Source organism: Molothrus ater, chromosome 10 (genome assembly GCF_012460135.2).
Source record: "Molothrus ater isolate BHLD 08-10-18 breed brown headed cowbird chromosome 10, BPBGC_Mater_1.1, whole genome shotgun sequence".
Taxonomy (NCBI): domain Eukaryota; kingdom Metazoa; phylum Chordata; class Aves; order Passeriformes; family Icteridae; genus Molothrus; species Molothrus ater.
In genome coordinates, this window is record NC_050487.2 from 3,869,954 (window position 1) to 3,887,366 (window position 17,413).

At 44.9% G+C, this 17,413-nt stretch overlaps 1 protein-coding gene across 1 annotated transcript; it reads left to right on the top strand.

The window, feature by feature from the left end:
* Positions 1-1,626: 1,626 nt before the first annotated feature.
* Positions 1,627-17,081, top strand: AMMECR1L (AMMECR1 like). The gene is made up of 7 exons (XM_036388507.2): positions 1,627-1,839; positions 3,842-4,286; positions 9,380-9,490; positions 9,975-10,089; positions 10,802-10,892; positions 11,862-11,958; positions 13,692-17,081. Exons 2-7 carry the CDS (start codon positions 3,880-3,882, stop codon positions 13,801-13,803), a joined length of 933 nt encoding a protein of 310 aa, XP_036244400.1. The 5' UTR covers positions 1,627-1,839; positions 3,842-3,879; the 3' UTR covers positions 13,804-17,081.
* Positions 17,082-17,413: the final 332 nt, after the last annotated feature.

Here is a 17,413-nt window from a genome sequence, read left to right on the forward strand (position 1 = left end):
TCACCTCACATTTCTTGTGCTGCAGGAACAGAAGAGCATGCACAACTGGTGAAGTATTTGTTTGATGTTGCCAGGGTAATAAAACACAGCGCCGACACTCCCAGGTTCCTAAGGACTCCACAAGAAGCTCTGTGGTGATTATGAAGTGGACTTTATTAGGGTTGGGAACTGTTTCATATCTTGGCAAAGGGGTTTGAGGTGCAATCCAAGGCATTACCAGCAGAGTGAGGTATGTGGGGGGAAGAAGGGAGGGAAGGATTCTTTTAAACGCTGCAGAAGTTAGGAACTCCCTCTTGATCTATTCTGGATATTCTCAGCCGATTCTTTGTAACCTTAGTTTTCCTAAGTTTCTATTTCGGGCTGCCATCTAGACATAAAAGGATGATGCTGTTCCATAATCTTAGAATGACAATAATTACAGTGCTGCTCTTGTGCTGTGCAAACTGTGTAGATTATGTAATGTTGAGGGCCAGGAGCAAACTGTAGAAGGTGTCCCAGCCCACAGCAGGCGGTGGAACAAAACAAGCTTGAAGGTCCTTTCCTACCAAACCATTCTGTGATTCTATTCTATAGGAGACAGTAAGATCCACTGACATTCAACCAGATTTCTGCAGCTCACATTTTTATGCCTCCTTTTTACTGCTTAAGCTTTGATCAGAAGTGGCATATATATTCCATTTTGCAGTCTTGAAAGGGTTCAGCCAGTTTGTCTCTTGGGGTTGGATGTGCAGTGTGGGTACTCTGGGCTATGCAAAGTTTGCTCTTAATTGCGCCCAGGTGTTTCACCGGTGTTGTCAGAAGGGATTCAGGAATGGGCGCTGTGGTTTTCTCTATCCCATCCCTTATGTACCTCATACAGCCACAACAACCCAACTCTTGTGCTCCCCACCGAGTGACTCCAAACTGTGCACTGCCAGAGAATTCCCTCAGGGTGGAATGCAGAGCCTCTATTTCTACAAGCTGTCCCTAAACCCTTGACGAAGTAACTATTTTTCTACTTTGGTTTTTATGGTGCTGTGAAGAAGGGCAGGAGGCGGAAGGATCTGGGTGCCCCGATGGCGGTTGGAAACACTAAAAGAGTAATCTCTGCGCTGGTACCGTTGTGCTGTCTTGGCTCCTACCCTAAATCCGTTACACGGGGCTATAATTAAATCCGTTACACGGGGCTATAATTAAAGCCGTCCCGGGGCCGGAACTCCCTCAGCGCTCAGGCCCGGCCGCCGCCCAGCTCTGCCCTCACGACGCCCGCCCTCAGCGCGCCGGGCCGCACCAACGCTGCGGGCACCGAGGGGTGGACAGACTCCCCCGCTTCCAGCCGCGCAATGGACGCTCCCTGCCTCGCGCTCCTCCCCTAATGTCGTCATCGCCCTCGCTGGCCAATGGCAGCGCGGCGCTGCTGCCGAGTGACGTCCCCGCCTCCGGAACTGTTTGTCCCCGCACGTGCGCTGCTCACGTGACGGGGAGGGCGCGGAAGTGCGCGTCTCTATGGTTTCTGCGTGGGGCAGAGCGCCCGCCCTGGGGCCTTGGCTGTGTTGGCGCCGCCGGGAGGCTGGCGGACTATGAGTGTCCGTCCCTCATTACCTCACGGCCGGGAGGAGGAGGAGGAGGAGGAGGAGGCTGCCGGGATAGCGGCGGACCTGCCCGCGGCCTCGCTCCGGTCCTCCGGCCGCCCCGGGAAGCCCCGGCCGCGGCGGGCCCTGCCCGCTCCCCCGCCCGCCGGGCCCGCTTCTCCGGGGAGCCTCGCCCAGGCCCATGGCCCCATGAGGCGGCAGAAGGCTGCGGGGCAGCAGCGGCGGCGGCGGGGCTGAGGCGGAGGAGAAGCCGGGACGGGTGCAGGAGGTGGGTGACCCCCCCGGGGGTGTGAGGGAGGCGCGGGTGGAGGGGGCCCCGCCGTGCGCCCGCCCGCCCCGGGCTGGGGGAGGCCGCAGGGGGGTCCCGCTCCGCGGCGCCCCCTGGCGGCCCCGGGGCCGCTCGGGGGGGTCGGGCCGGGGGCACGGGGGGTCCCCGGGGTATCCCCGGGCCGGGCCCGGCGGCGCTGCGGGACCCCCCCGAACAGCCCGCAAAGTTTGTGTGCGGCGGCCCGGGGCTCGTCCCGCCGCCGCGGTGCCCCGGTGTGCCCCCGGCCGCCCGCCCGCGGGGCGCTCCCGGGAAGCGGGGCTGGAGCCGAGCGGCCGCCTTTGTTAGGCCCCTGCTGCAGAGGAGGGGAGAAGAGAGGGAAGCTCCCCCCTGCCCCTGCCACGTCTCCGATCTTGAATCAAGTGTTGTGCTTCCAGATAAATAAATAATGATTTATCTTCCCCAATGCAGCTGAGCCGTCAGTGGTAACCGGGGAAGGCTCATAAAGCTCAGGAACCTCAAAGAGCCAGACCGGGTTACTTTTAATAGACAGTGAAGAATTTACACGGTCGCTTTGGCAAAGTTATGCTTTTCTTCTGCCTGGTTTCCTTCCTTTTTTGTTTTGTTTTTTTAAATTTTATTATTATTGCAAAAGTAGAGCTCAAAGAAAAGATTATCATTTTCTTTCGGCCATGTAAATTGTTCCTTATGGTCTTTCTAAAACCTCGAGGTGGAGGATTCCTAAGCAGAGCAAGCACTGCGGGCATGCGAGGTGCACCTCTCGACACCCTTCCCATCAGTTCTGGTTCAGTTCAGAGTCCTGTGGCTCCTGCTGTGATCGATGAAACTTCACGAACAAAGTTTACCGTCTTTGCATGTGCAGAGGAGGGAGGGAGTTGTCACAACCTGAATTTCAGTGCGTGTCATCCCTCACCCCCAGCACTGTTTGTGCTCTCAGGTTGGGAGGGTTGGAGGGCTGCTCTGGTGGTCACAGTAGTTCCCTGGTGCTGCTGAGAGCTGAGTGTGGCTTCAGTCCCCTGGGGTGTTCCCTGTGGCACACGTGCCCGTGCTTTGAGCCCCGTTTGACGGCCTGGTTTTCTCTCCCCTGTATATTCAGATCTCACGGTGATGCTGGTGTTTAAGCTCCTGCCACTGACCTGTAATCCTTGCCTATCATGTTTGTTCATCTCTGTCTGTGCAGCCTTTCCTCCCTGTGTTTGTTCCGCCCCTTCTTGTGCTGCATGAGCTAATATTCTCATCTTTGCAGGCAGAACACTGCTCTGGGTTGTTGGGGTTTTTATACCATGCCTGTTTCCTGCTATTATCACTTTCTGTGCTGGCTTCAGCTCTTCCTGTCGTGCACGTCTTACTTGTACCCCCTGCATGTTTATTTGGGAGCTGTATTCATTCACCCAGTCCCAGAAAGTAAACACAGATTCCAGTCTGTGGTCTGGAAAATAGTCTGTAGTTTAGAAAATGGTGGTTTTAGTGCTTTTAGCTCTTCTTTGATGTTGCCAGTGCTAAATCAAGGGCAACACCCCTGGGAGTCCAGCCCCAAAGGTGTCATTTTGGGCTGCTGGCACTCTCTCTCAGGAACAGGGAAGGGAAATGCACTTTTTTGCCACCGGTGCAGGCATTGACTGAGGAGGAATGGGTGAGCAGGAAAAGTAGTGGACAGGGTCTATTTGTAGTCCCAAGTCTTTTTTCCTTCTGTTTTCCCACAGTTTTGTTCTTTTTATGGGAAGTCTGGTGACAGTTTTTTGTGATGAGCCACCCATTAAAGTATTCAATACCTTGGAAAGTGTGATTGCATGCAGGTTGTACCCATACTCTCCCAATCTGTGTGTGAGAACACCCATTCTGCTGAGCTGCCTTTACTGCTGTGCTTGGTCCCCTGCTTTGGAGGGTTTTCTTCCTCTGTTTGCAGCAGAAGCAAGGAAGCAGCTGTTGGTTTTTCACCTGTAACTCTTTGTGTAATGCTTTCCCCCCCACCCCTCCATGCCAGGGTTCTGCAGTGCTCCAGGCAGCGAGTTTTGAAGCAGGATGGGAAAAAGACGCTGTGTTCCTCCACTTGAGCCCAAGCTGGCAGCTGGCTGTTGTGGGGTGAAGAAGCCCAAATTGTCTGGGAGTGGAACGCACAGTCATGGGAATCAGACCACAACTGCACCAAGCTCCAGTTCAGGTCCTCTTCAGAACCACCAGCATACAGATGGGAATAATGGAAGGGAGAACGTATCTGACTTGACTTTGGGCCCAGGAAATTCCCCAATTACTCGAATGAATCCCACTTCAGGAGCTCTGAGCCCACTTACTCGGCCCAATGGAACTGCCAACAGCACCAAGAACCTGGTGGTGACAGCAGAGATGTGCTGCTACTGCTTTGATGTCCTCTACTGTCATCTCTACGGGTTCCCTCAGCCACGGCTTCCTCGATTTACCAATGACCCCTAGTGAGTACAGCCCTGTGGGGGAGCAAAGCTTCCAGAGCTGGGGTGTGGCTGGGGAAGGGTGAAGGGTTTCCTTTGGCGAGTGGGAAGAGTGGTGTGCAGGGAGAAAGGGGAGGACTCTGCTCCTTGCTTTGTCTGCTGGGATCAAAAGGATGCACTGTAAGTGCACAAAAGATTGAAGGGCTGTTTGTTGGTGGAGGTGAGTGAGCTTTCAAGAGTGTCCTTCGAGACAGAAAGAGCTTAGCTCTACAGAAAGAGCTAGGCCAAGTGTGAAGAGGTGTGGTGCTTCTTCAGCTCACAGTCTGGTGTGTTCCATGAGGCACTGTGTTCTTTGTGGAGGAGTGCAAACCCACTTCATGGAAATGTTCTGGTAAAGTTTGCCCCCTCCTAAGTAGATTCCTCTGTGAAAAATTAACTGAGTAGTGCCAGTACAAAACTGTACTAAAAAAAACAGTTAAATAATGTCATTAATTTGAAGAAGCTCCAGCTTGTAATGTGGGACACTGACTTGGAGAGGGGAAAAGACTTCCTTCTGCAAAGCAAACAGAAAGGGAATAAAGTAGGAAGTTGAAGTTGGAACAAGTTTCCAGCTCATCCTGAAACAAATGTTGGCCTGGTGAGGGTTGGGCAAGGACACTCAAGGAAGTTTTCAGCTGTCCAAGTGAATGGGTTTAGCAGGGAGGGGAATCTAAAAATTACCAGTTATAGAAGATGTGTTAGGGAGATAACACTAGCTGGGCAATGTGGGGAGAAATCCTAGAATCATTTAGGTTGGAAAAACCTTTGAGTCCATCCATGAGGGCAGCACTGCCAAGAGAGTTAACTTTCAAGGACGGTACCAAGGTTAGGAGGAAAGGAGATGTGTATGAGCAGAAGTGAGGAGAAGGATTTATGAAGCTATTTCACTTTGGTGAGATTTAACTAATGTTTGTCTGAAGGTTGACTGTGTAGGTGTGGAAATGTTAATGTTGTTAAAATGTTTGTTAAAAGAATTATATGGGAAAGATCAGTGACAGATGGACCTCCTGACACTCCTCCGGGGCCTCCTCCAGAACAATAGATAAAATAAAAAGTTGCTGACATCCTTCATTTAAGCTAATGAATTTTAAATTGATGTAAAGAACAATGGCTTAAACAGGTCAAGGACTTCCTTTCTGTGTACTCGGTGTCTGCCCACCTTTCTGCTGTCGGGGTGGATGTAGGTTGTGCTTCCTTGCAGTTATTATTCCAGCTGGATTCTGGATACATGTTCTGAATGCTGCCGCAGAGTAAGCTCTTTGATACTGTAAATACAAATGGACACAGAAATGCTCTGCACTGGGATATCAAACAGTTCCAGGGACTCCCCAGGCTGAAATATTTCTGGTATTGATACCCACACTGGGTGGGCTCCCTTTAGAGCATTTGGTGTCAGTCTGCTGTTGTTTGTCACTCAGGGTGCAAAGGGTTATTTGCTGTTGCTCTCTTAAGCCGGTAAGAGATGGTTTTATAGAGCTGCATTCTTTCGGTGTCAGAGGAGATTTCTGGCTGGATTTTGTTGCTTTTTCTGTTGACTAGTATCAAAAAGGATGTCCTCTGGGGAATAGCAGCTGGTTGAATTTTATGCCCAGATTTGAAAAGTTAAAAATTGTTCACTGGTTATTTCAGTGCTCATGATTACAAGTCTTTTAGATCAGCACACCAACAAAGCATAACCAGCCCTTCCCTTCTCTTCCTCTGTCAGCAAATGCTTACCTGGATTTTCTTGTGTTTCAGCATTTATTCTGCTCCCAGGAAATTGATGTGCCCCAGGGAAAAGCATGGGGTTTGCTCTCTTGGAGAGCAGCACACAAGAAGAACTGCCCCACTTGAGATAGTCTAGTAATGAACTTTAAACCAAATGTTATCAAATACAAGAGTAAGCAAAGTGAAAATACAGAAATAATTTGCATTGTGGCCTTTTGTGACATAATTAATGTCAATATAAGAGATCTTTGGACAAAACAAAGGTTTATACCAGGAGTGTCTCTGGACAGGCAGAGACAAGAGTGTTGATTGAATAGAAAGAGGCACAGTGGTTTTTAAACTGCTGAACTTTAAAGTCAAGCTAAAAGCAGGTGTGAAGGTCAGGATTTGGCATGACCAGTGTAATAAATGCCAGTTACAGGGTTATGGATTGAAAACCACAAGAATTTCAGTCACCAGCCTGGGGGGATATGCACATGGACGTATCCATGGGAATTACGGAGCTGGTAGACACCTGAAGTGAAGTTCCCTTATTCCAGTGTTAGCAGTGATGGTCACAGCTGAATGGAGAGATGGTGGCATTGCAAGCCTTGTAGTTATGTCTGAATTAACTTGGCAAAGGAAGGAAATATCCCCTTTACTATTCATGTCACTGCAGGTAATTACAATTTGGAACCTATGAAAGTAGTTGATTGGTTACTTTTTCCACTTTTGTACTTCAGTCTGATTTTTTTTAATAGTAGGTATTACAAACTGGTGCTAGAACTATAATATGGAAGTTTCTAGTTGCCATACAAGACAAATAATACTTGCATCATAAGATCTGTCTATAACAGGTTTTTCCCTAGCACAAACTAAAGCCTGATTCAAGCAGACTGTATTTTTCTACTTTAAAATTCCCTTTGTAGTTGCAACTGATGAAGCTAATTTTTAGTTGCTGTTAGTTTTAGTTCCTCTCAGCCTAAAAACCCTCATCAAACATATATAAAGTGGGATGTTGTGGCTGGGGAAGGAACAGTTGACATAATCTGCTGAGGATATGGCTGCAAAGTACCAGTAAATGCTCTTGGGTGAGCATGGACAAAAGATTGTTGTGACTTTTCTCAGTACATCTGGGAAATAACACTTTTCAAGGAGGGGCTCTGGAACAATGGCCTTATTGTCAGCTGCACCTGCAATTTGCTGAGTGCATTTATTCTTCAGAGACAGAAACATCATCTTCTCTGCAGTGAAAATAGTGAAATTTTATCTGTGTGTACAGAATCATATCTTTTTCTTATGCCTCAGTTGTTCTGACCACAATGAAAAATGGTTTTAAATGTGCTTTAAGGTATTTTAAAATATACAGCCTTCTGAATGCAATTATCCTCTCCCTTCTGATAATATCTCTTCTATTATAGATGCATAAAGCTGTGCTGCAGCTCAGTGGAAAGATGGGTTCTGGGATTTTTTTTCCCTTTGGAAGGGGAAAGAGATAAATTGAAAATGTGAACCTGCAATTTGAATTGAAGGGGAATTTACTTAGATTTGTATTCTCTGTGTGATGGTTTTTATGTTCTCCCTTGCCTTTTCTCTTTGGGGTGAGTGTAACATGGACTGAACAGTACTTGCAAAATTTTTATTAGATTAGGGTAAATTTCCACTGAACTTGTGACAATTGTGTTTCTCAGAGATCTCCTGTCTAGGTTTAGTGTCTTCTTTTTTTTTTAAGTTTTCCAACGTATTTTCTTACACTCTTTTTCTGTTTGCTCTTTCAACATAAAATAGATAGATGAAAATGTAGGAAAATTATATCCTGTAAGCAAATCCCCTGTCTTGGTTAAGCCAGCCAGGAGGTTGTTGTTGGGTGTGGAAGGATGTTTCCACTTCCTCTGTGGGCAAAGTCCTCCACAATTATCACTCAAGGGCTAATTGCTCTTTTGGGCAGTACTTTTGCTGTTGGTCACAGCTGGTGTCTAGATCCTGAATGATGAATTTATGCTGTGATGGATTTAATTCCATTGTTGCTCTGAGGAACCTCGCTGGGCATTGATTTATTGGTACAGTTTAAATGATGTTCTCACTACTTAGACTTAAGAAGTTTTGTTGCTGTGTTTGAGAAATCATCCACACTCCATGCTGGATTTGTTGTCTGAACAGAACATCTTAGTATTTTTGTAAGGTTTGCTGCAGAGGTGCATTGCTTACAAGAGCTTCAAGAGTTTGAGGAAAGTAAGTGTCTGAGCCATGTTGTCAAATCAGGCTTGATGGTTCAAAACTCCTGTCAATGTTTTTTTAATCTCAGAAAATCATATGCTATCATATTAAAGTTCAGTGGAAATCCACAGACTGATGTCTTGCATTCAGTTCTCTGAACAAGGCACAGAATCACTCATCCTGTTTTTATAATTAGGTCAGCATTATCAGTTGTCTTACAGAATTTTGCAGATGTTTGGACATTCTTGTAGAGCTGCAACCACCACTGTCCTTTTAGTGCTCCTCTCTACAGCTCTTTGCAATTTCACTCACTCCTGTAGAAGTTAATTTTTCTGTATTTAATGTTCAGTCATCTTTACCTGTTTATCTCTTTGTAGAGCTCTATTATTCTGAAGTTGTTGTTCTTTAAGGCCAAATCAGGAGGTGTAGTTTAACAGCTTGAAATGAGCCTGCTGAGTTTGAGAATCTACTGTTGTGCCTGTAAATTTGTCATGGTAGACAGGAAAGTGGAAATCCAGGTGATGTTTGGGTAGGAACAATAGTGGTTTAGATATGTGTTCAAAAGGAGAAAATGTGTGTAAATACAAATCAAATGTAAGGTAAGCAAAAGATGTGGACATAAACTGCTTGAGCCTTAGGGATGGACCCAGAAGTCAGATCCTCATGGAAATAACAGGGAGAAAAAATAATTTCGATTTCTTTTCATTCCTTAAAAAGCAAAAAAGAAAAGCTTTTATTGCAAATCTGATTTATAGAAGTAGTAGTCTAAAGAACTAACTTGCATCATCTATATTAATTTCTATATGACCTATGCTGGAAACTAGTGGGTGCTACAAAGTGAGGCCAATACTGACAGGTAATCAGATCAAATAACCATTTCAGTCATTAGAAGACAGCAGAGTCTGGCCAGGAAGGTGTCCATGGAGGACTTCAGAGTCCTGCTGAGCAGGATGGAGTGTGCTGGCAAGGTGGAGGGAAGTGCTGGGGCTTGCATGTCGGGGGGGTGGGCATGAAGTGTAGCTCTTGCTAGATAGCAGGTGAGCAAACCTGCCTGCTGGGGTTTACTGCAGGGAGAGAAAGCAAAGGCATGGGGCTCTTCATACCTTGGTTGTCTCCCCTTAGCAACCAAATATCTGTAGAGGCTGGAGGGTTTCTTTCTTGTTTTGCCTTTTCAGTCCACTCTTTGTGACGTGGAAGACGGGGCGAGACAAGCGGCTTCGTGGCTGCATCGGGACCTTTTCAGCCATGAATCTTCACTCAGGACTCAGGGAATACACATTAACCAGGTAACTGTCAAAAATGAAATAATTATGAAATTCATATGAAACTAGTTCATTCACTGAAGATCTGTAAGGATTCAAGGTTAGGTTGATGTTGGATCAACACAGTTCAATGTAATATGCTTCGTAATGAACTATACCTGAGTGTATGAGAGTTACAGTGAAGGGATGTATCAGGATGTAGTGGAACATCTTTGCAAAAGGTGAGTTGCAGTTGGCATTTTAAGGCTACTGTCAAATCTATCTTGCATACCTACAGTTTTGACATCTGTAGCACATAATTTCTCTCAGCCTGCAGTAGGCACTGGATGGCATCAGGAAGCTTGCCGCTGGTATTACAGTTCATTAGATCAGGGAGAAATGCAAATCACTTTCTCTGCAGTAGCAGAGAAGCATGTTTCATGCAGGCATAATCAAAAGGGGAATAATTGAGCATCTGACACTTTATTTTGGTGCTTGTATTGGGTGATGTATCTTCTGTTCCCTTTAGTGCACTTAAGGACAGCCGATTTCCCCCCCTGACCCGCGAGGAGCTGCCCAAACTCTTCTGCTCTGTCTCCCTCCTCACTAACTTTGAGGATGCCAGTGACTACCTGGACTGGGAGGTGAGAACAGGTGCATTTGGAACTCTGCATCACTCTCTCGTTCCATTCGGGTTCGGGTTAGTACATGGTGATGTATCTCCTTCCTTACAGGGGTGTGTGGGCATAGAAGAAATGGGGATGAAAAGCTAGAAGGAAGGAAGCAAGGAAGAGGATGGCCCAGCAATATGCTTTTGGTTGGGGGGGATCTGAATGGGAATAAGAGAAACATGAAAATGGTTTATGGACTTGGCCCAATAGGAAATGGATATAAACTTGTATAAAAACCTGGGAGGTATTTTGATGGTGTGGATAGGAACTGGAAATAAAAAGTAGTTAAGACCAAAGGTATGAATGGTTTTTAGGACCTTGTACATTGAAGTGTATTTCATTCAAGAAGAATATATATATGGACTTCATAGTCAGGTAATTTTAGGCATCATTCTTGCATGCAGAGATTTTATCTCTCTTGCCTGACACAAGAGATGGAAAGCTGACAAGACTTAGCTCAGGAGAACTGGAAGGGCCACTGGTGAGGCTTGTCTGGGAAAGATGGCTGAGAGCTGCTTGTGAGACCTGCCAGGCAAGAGCAGAGAGTGGGGAAGAGAATGACCTTACCCAGGCAAAAGCCAAGCTGTGCAGAGAGAGAGATGCACAGTGTTGTGGGAATGACAACTGAGTCATGGGCTCAGTGCTAGCAAACACCTCTTATCTGGCTGTTCATTTCCATCTATAGGTTGGAATCCATGGGATCAGAATAGAGTTCATCAATGAGAAAGGTGTCAAACGCACAGCAACGTATTTACCTGAGGTTGCTAAGGAACAAGGTGGGTTTGAGATGGCAGCCAAACATGTCAACACATTGTGTCACAGAATTGGGTAACAATCTGTCAATTTGGGGCTTGGAATACAATGCTGTCCTCACAGTGGTGCCATGGAACCACCAGGCTTAATCTGGACAACTGACACATGATAGAGTTGCTGCTGGGTTTTCATCTGGCCTGTGTCTCATCCCATATCTTTGCACAGCTGTATTTTAGTGCCAGAATGTTTTAGGGCTGAAGAAACAGAGGATCTCAAAGTATGGATCTTCCAGCTTCATTCAGCATTGCATTTTTCCTCTTCTATGTTTCTCCCACCAACTAGGATAACTGCACGCTGCACAGCACCAACAGGAGAGTCACTTTCCTCCTCATTCTTGCTAAAGTAGCATCCTCCAGAGGAGGGCTAGAAACACAGCCCCTCTGGAGCACACTTCCCACTCAAATAGAGTAGTGGTCACCATGGTAACTGCTCAAAATATTGCCTCCTCCTTTCCTCCACCTAGCAGAGTGGAGTGGTCGCATCCTCCTGGCTCTGGGGCAAAAGACTAAGGTAGGAACTTTAACTCTGATCTCTCACCTAGCAGTGCACTGTGCTATCACTAGAGCATCAATCCCAATTTGTCTCTGTAAAGAAATTAGTATTATCTTCTTTTCAAGGGAGCTAAGTGGCACTTGATGAAAAAATTTGGGGTCCCTGCAACAGTAACAAGGCACAGACCTTTATAAGAAGACATGGAATGGAAAATGGAATTGCTCTTTCATAGACCAGCTCCTGTATGAGTTTAAAGGGGTAGGCATGTACAGATGGTGTGCATGCATCAGGCCATGTATGTCCAGTTCAACACTAGGATTTCTAAAGCTCAGAGTTTCCTGTTTAGTTGTTTGTTTTTCTAGAGTCCTTTTAATGCATCTCTTGTGGTTTTGAAATATTTTTTATATTGAAAAATTTGCCTTGCTTCTATTTTTCAATAGACTGGGATCAGATCCAGACCATAGACTCCTTACTCAGGAAAGGTGGCTTTAAGGCTCCCATTACCAATGATTTTAGGAAAACAATTAAACTTACCAGGTAAGCAAATATATTTGTTGTCTCTTAATTTTACTTTATAGTGTTTTCTGGGTGATTCTAAATATTTGTGCTTGATGTAAGTCTTTATGCCTCTTTCAGAGGAGATGTAGTGTGAAAGACCAAATCACAAATGCCACGTGTTAGGCATGTAATGCACATGGAATTAAGCACAATGATTTGGCCCATGCAGGATCAAAGTTGGCATTTTTCTAAGTGTCACTGGTTTTAATATTACCATATATGTGAAAGATCAGAAGCAGAGCCTTTGAGAGTTTAAAAGGTTGATTTTTTTTGGCATCTTTTCCATGAACTTCCTTTTCTCAGTGTGCTCATCTGTGAATGCTGTAGCTATTAGGAGGTGACACCTGTCTTGAAACCAAACCACACTCAAATTTGGCTGGTTTTCAGAATTTGCTTGCTTTTCTATACCTCCAGCTGTCCTACTGGCTTCTGCCCCCTTTATGTTAGTAAAAATTGGGACTTTCTGGTTTTCTATAGAAACACTAAATTATCAGGTCATTCTTTACCTCTAGAGAAATGAGGTGAGTGTGCACGGTTTTCTTTAACAGGAGGTGACAGGATGAAGGTTTTCATTAAAATCTCACATGAGAATCATGTGATCTTAGTGCAACTCACAACCACTTTGTAGCTGGCTGTTGTTTAATGTCCTTTAGAAGAACTTGGAAAACTCCAGTCTCTCCAAAGGAACTTTGCATTTTGTGAATTCTGATTGTGCAGCATGGACCAAGTCGTTTATGTGCTGTAATAAACCTCTCTTTACCCACCTCTCCATTTCTTTCACTACCTTTTCAAATGTGGAGATAACCACAAAAGTAAACAATACTGAAATACTGATTATTTAGTCACTGTAGTTTCTTCCAGCAATTTTTCATGCAATATGTAGATAAAAAAGAATACAAACCAATCATTTATTTCCTGTGTGCTACTTCAGGCATCCCTTTAATTATCATCACCTTGATTAGGACTCATCCTTCAGGACCCTGGAGCTAATTCAAGCTCACATACGTTATTCATACCAGTGGGTTCCTCTTGGTCATCACTGGCTGTGAGCTGGGTGAATGTTTTATGTCGAGTCCCTGCATTTTCACATTTTCTGAAAAATCCCTTTGCCCAGGATTTTTCTCCTGGGAAGCTGAGAAGCCTCAGAGAGAAAGGAAAACAATTCTTATCTCATTTGCTTCTCCTCTGTTTTGCTCCTTTGGAATGTGTTTGGAGATTGTTTACCCACAGGTGATTGTTCCATTGGATTCTGGTGTGAGTTGTTTTGACTCAGTGCCAAGCTTTTAGGCATTTTAACCGGTTTTGTGTATTTGCAGGCTGACAATAACATCTGTCTTTTATGTTGTCCCGCCTCATTATTTGACTTAACAAACTAACCTATAGTGGGATTGATATCCAGCAGTGGGAATATGATTTGAATACAAACCTTCTGAAGACAGATGAGCCAAATATTAGTTCAGTAGCTGTGTCGAGACTCTGGAAAGAGTCACGAGTTTTCATTATTATCTTTTTAGCATTCTGTCTGTATCCTTTCTGTATTCTTTAGTATAGTTTAGTATAGCATTCTTTAATATAATATAGTACTATAAAATAATAAATGAGCCTTCTGAGAAGATGGAGTCAGAGTCACCATTCCTGCCCTCGACGGGGGAGCGCAGATGCGATGCTCCACACTGCTCGGGCTGACGTTGTGTTTCTGCCTGTTCCCACAGGTACCGCAGTGAGAAGGTGACAATCAGTTATGCAGAGTACATGGCCTCCCGCCAGCATTGTTTCCAGAATGGCACCCTTCATGCCCCCCCCCTCTACAATCATTACTCCTGACACACGGCTGCATGACCAGTCCCACTCCCCAGTTGCTGCCAACGGCTATGACATCATCGGGGCAGACGCCTCCTCTTCCTGGTCCAGTTACTTCTATTACTGCACCATTTTATGATGCTAGCTTCCGTTGCCAAGTCTGCCTTCCCACTGACCTGGGGGGAGGGTGAGAGCGTCACAGGACTTCAGGGGCCCAAGCCTTATCTCAGCCTTCCCTCCCAGCGGGGGTTCAGTTGGATTGGGGCTCCATGCCTACGAACTGTCGTCAGGTGCAGAAGACCTTTAGGAGTGAAAGTGCTGCTTCGGACTGATCTGTTCTGGGTGTTACTGACGCTCTGGAAACTGGAGCTCTTTGTTATGGAAGCCCCCCAGATCAAGTAGGAGCATTCCCCTGGCAGCCTGGGCAACGGAGTCCAACAAAACATTTTTTAGGTTCTTTTAAATTTTTTTTTAACCTCTGGTATCTGTTGTGTACTGAGAGCTGATTGCAGTCCCCACGCATCACAGGCGGACATCATGATATTGGGGAGGGTTGAACACCTGGATGGCACCCCATCCTCATGGACAGAAAATATGTGAAAAATTAATCCATTATTTAAATAAACCCTTGAAGGCTTTAAGGCTCAGATCCTTAGTAGGTTGGATTCTTGGTGATGAAGCCTGCTATGAAATACAATGGTGTTTTGCCTGTAAGAGCGCCATGGCACATGCTGTGTACACAGAGGAAAGGATCCTCGAGTGTCCCTGGACAGTCTTTGTTTTGACCAAATTTTGTTTCCAAATATTTGTAAGAGATAGGATTAGGCTGGGGAGGGTTTTGCAGAGCATTGGCTGTAGTTGTACACGTGAGACCAGTGACTGAAATTTGTTTTAATTTAAGCTAACAGTCTTGGGGACCTTCCTTTTGATAGAGCAGCCACTTTGGCCGGTATGATTGCTGATCTTAGGGGCTGTGGGTGTTCCAGTTTATTCCAGGCCTATGGAATGGTGCTGTTCTGTTTTGCTGGTAAGATTTATCTTACTCAGCTTAGTCATTGCCACATGCAGGCAGTGAGTGGGGAAATCTGTATTACCCAAATGGCATGAAACTCGTGTGCATTCTGTATTTCTTCTCCCATGGTGGTTGATGATCACAAGGAATATACTCTTTTCTGAAAGGAAGTTATCAGTTGTTATTCTGCAGCATCATTGAGGGATGTCATAAACTCTAAATTATGGCACTCTTTCAGTGAGATAACTGGATTTCAGCATGCAGTTTGGGGTGGGGTTGGTTGGTAGGTTGGTTGGTTTTCCAAGCTTCTGGAGGGTTAGTAATGATTGGGGAAGAGAACACGAGTGCATAACAGAGTCATGGCTGTTTGGTTGCACACATCTTCTGAGCCTGCTCGTGTGTTGTAATTGGCTGGTGTCTGAAGCCTGAAATTATGCTGTGGTGTGGCAGGGAATAGGGCTGGTAGGAAGCTGAGAACTGCAGCGTGCTGCTCCTGGTCCTAAGGAAGCAAGGCACAACTTGTGCCTTTTTGCTTCATGTTGGTGTATGGAGGAGAGAGATGTGAGGGGGATTCCGCTGGATAACGGTGCAATACTGACCCAGCTCTCCTTCTGTATTGGGTCATTCCTACAAATTGCCACTTTTCCCTTGTGATGTTGTTGGAAAGAATTGAAGATGAAAAGATTGTTTCATGACTTCCTGCTGCTGAGAATAAATGAGTCTCGTTACAAACCACTCCAGTTTGTAGTTGCTCCCCCAGGTGCCGTGTAGTGATGGGGGAGGGTGGGGTCAGCTCCAGGCATACCACTCACCTTTCAGCTGTCAAACAGTATGATACATAGGGCTACACTCATTACTGTTCAAGTGTTCTATGTTAGAATTTAATTTCTAAAAGGTTTAAAAAAAAAGGCAAAAAAATGGTGCTAAAACTTCACCCCTGAGCACGCTCGGTGAGACTGGTCATGCAGGCATACAGTGCCAGGCTTTTCAACTATACTGTTTCTTTTTCAGGTGTTTGCCCTGTTCTGTGTCTTCAACAGTGTATAGTGTTTTCCTGATTTCAGTTTCTTTGACTAGGGGATGACTAAAGGGTGGGGTGGGGAGGGTTAGTTGTCATTTTTTAAAGAACAGAATTTTAGGATTGAGTAACTTGGTTGGTTTAAGCCTGAAGTGGGACAGGTGGTTTGGGACTGGGGAAGTCTTGTCCTCTCCCACTTCTATTTCCCCACTCAGTCTGTTTAAAAAAACACAAACAAAACATAAATGCCTCTAAATATGTACTGTGTTCTTGTCTTGTTGCAGTGAGAAGAGAAGCTGGCAGATCAGAAACACTGGTCTGCTGCCTAAGGAACAGGCCCTCTCAGCTTTAGTCCCATAAGGGTCCAGCTATAAAATCAGTTGAGAACTGTGTCAGTAGCTAAGTCAGCTCAGAGAAATGTATGACAAGGACAGGTGGTCTCAGGAAATAATCCCGTTTCTAGATCATTACATGGCAGCTATGCATAAGGATGAAAGAGGTGAAGTGGGCACAAACTGCAGTTTGAATTTCCTCAAGATGGAGACAACCAAAATCAGTGGCCAATTGATGTGAGATTTTCTCTGTGTTTGCTTGGCTGGGACAGCTGGTTAGAACTACTCCTCAAAGCAACTGTTACCTGGTTTGATCTGGATTAACTCATCCTTAGAAGCAAGTGCCTTTTGGTCTAGAAGGGCTTATTCTCATGACAACCACAACTGATAAATAATCTCACTGCAATGATGAAATGTCTTTGTTTTATGGTAACTACAGGAGAATGTCTTTGATCACTGGAGTCTGTCAGTGTTGAAATGTTTCCACTGTGAGGTTCTTAATTTTTTTTTCATGTTGTTTAACAGTCAATCTCAACTGAAGCCATTTCGGTTTGGGAATGTTATATGGTCAAAATATCACATATCTACAATTTATCAGAACAAAAAAAAAATCTGTAAGGAAATCTAAGAGTTCATTTTAACCTTTGCACAGAATAATTTGTTTTCATAGTACATTAACAAACCTCTGCAGTCTTCACTGACTATTAGTGCTGTTTTCTGTTTGTATTCAGAAACTACATGTTGTTTTGTTGGGGGTTTTTTTGGTTAATTTATTTCCTTAAAGCAGGAGACCTCTTTTGACCTACAGTACAGAGACGTCAGACCAATTCTTTATATTACACTTGGTTGCCTCCTACCTATATAATAATTTCTGAGTGTAAATAATTGAACTCTATCCTCTAATGAAGTATTGTAGAGAATAAATCATAATGGATAAAGATTATTTGTACTGTCCTCTTTATTTGAGTTCCCACAGCCTTTATGGGGGATAAGATGAAATTGTTCTCATCTACAGAGACAGGCAATATATTACAGGTATGAATAGCAAACCTGTAAATTGCACCACAGATTCAAAACCAGGGAGGTTGCCAGAGTGGGGAGATTACAGCTGTCTGGAAACAGCTGTAATCAATAATTAATAATTATTGACCAGTAATCAAACCAATAATCAAACAGGCTCACTACAAGAAAGCAAGGGAAAATAGGAAAATTGAAACCAAATATTAAATATATTTTGTTAATAATGACATAGCAGTGTCTTTGTATCCTGGA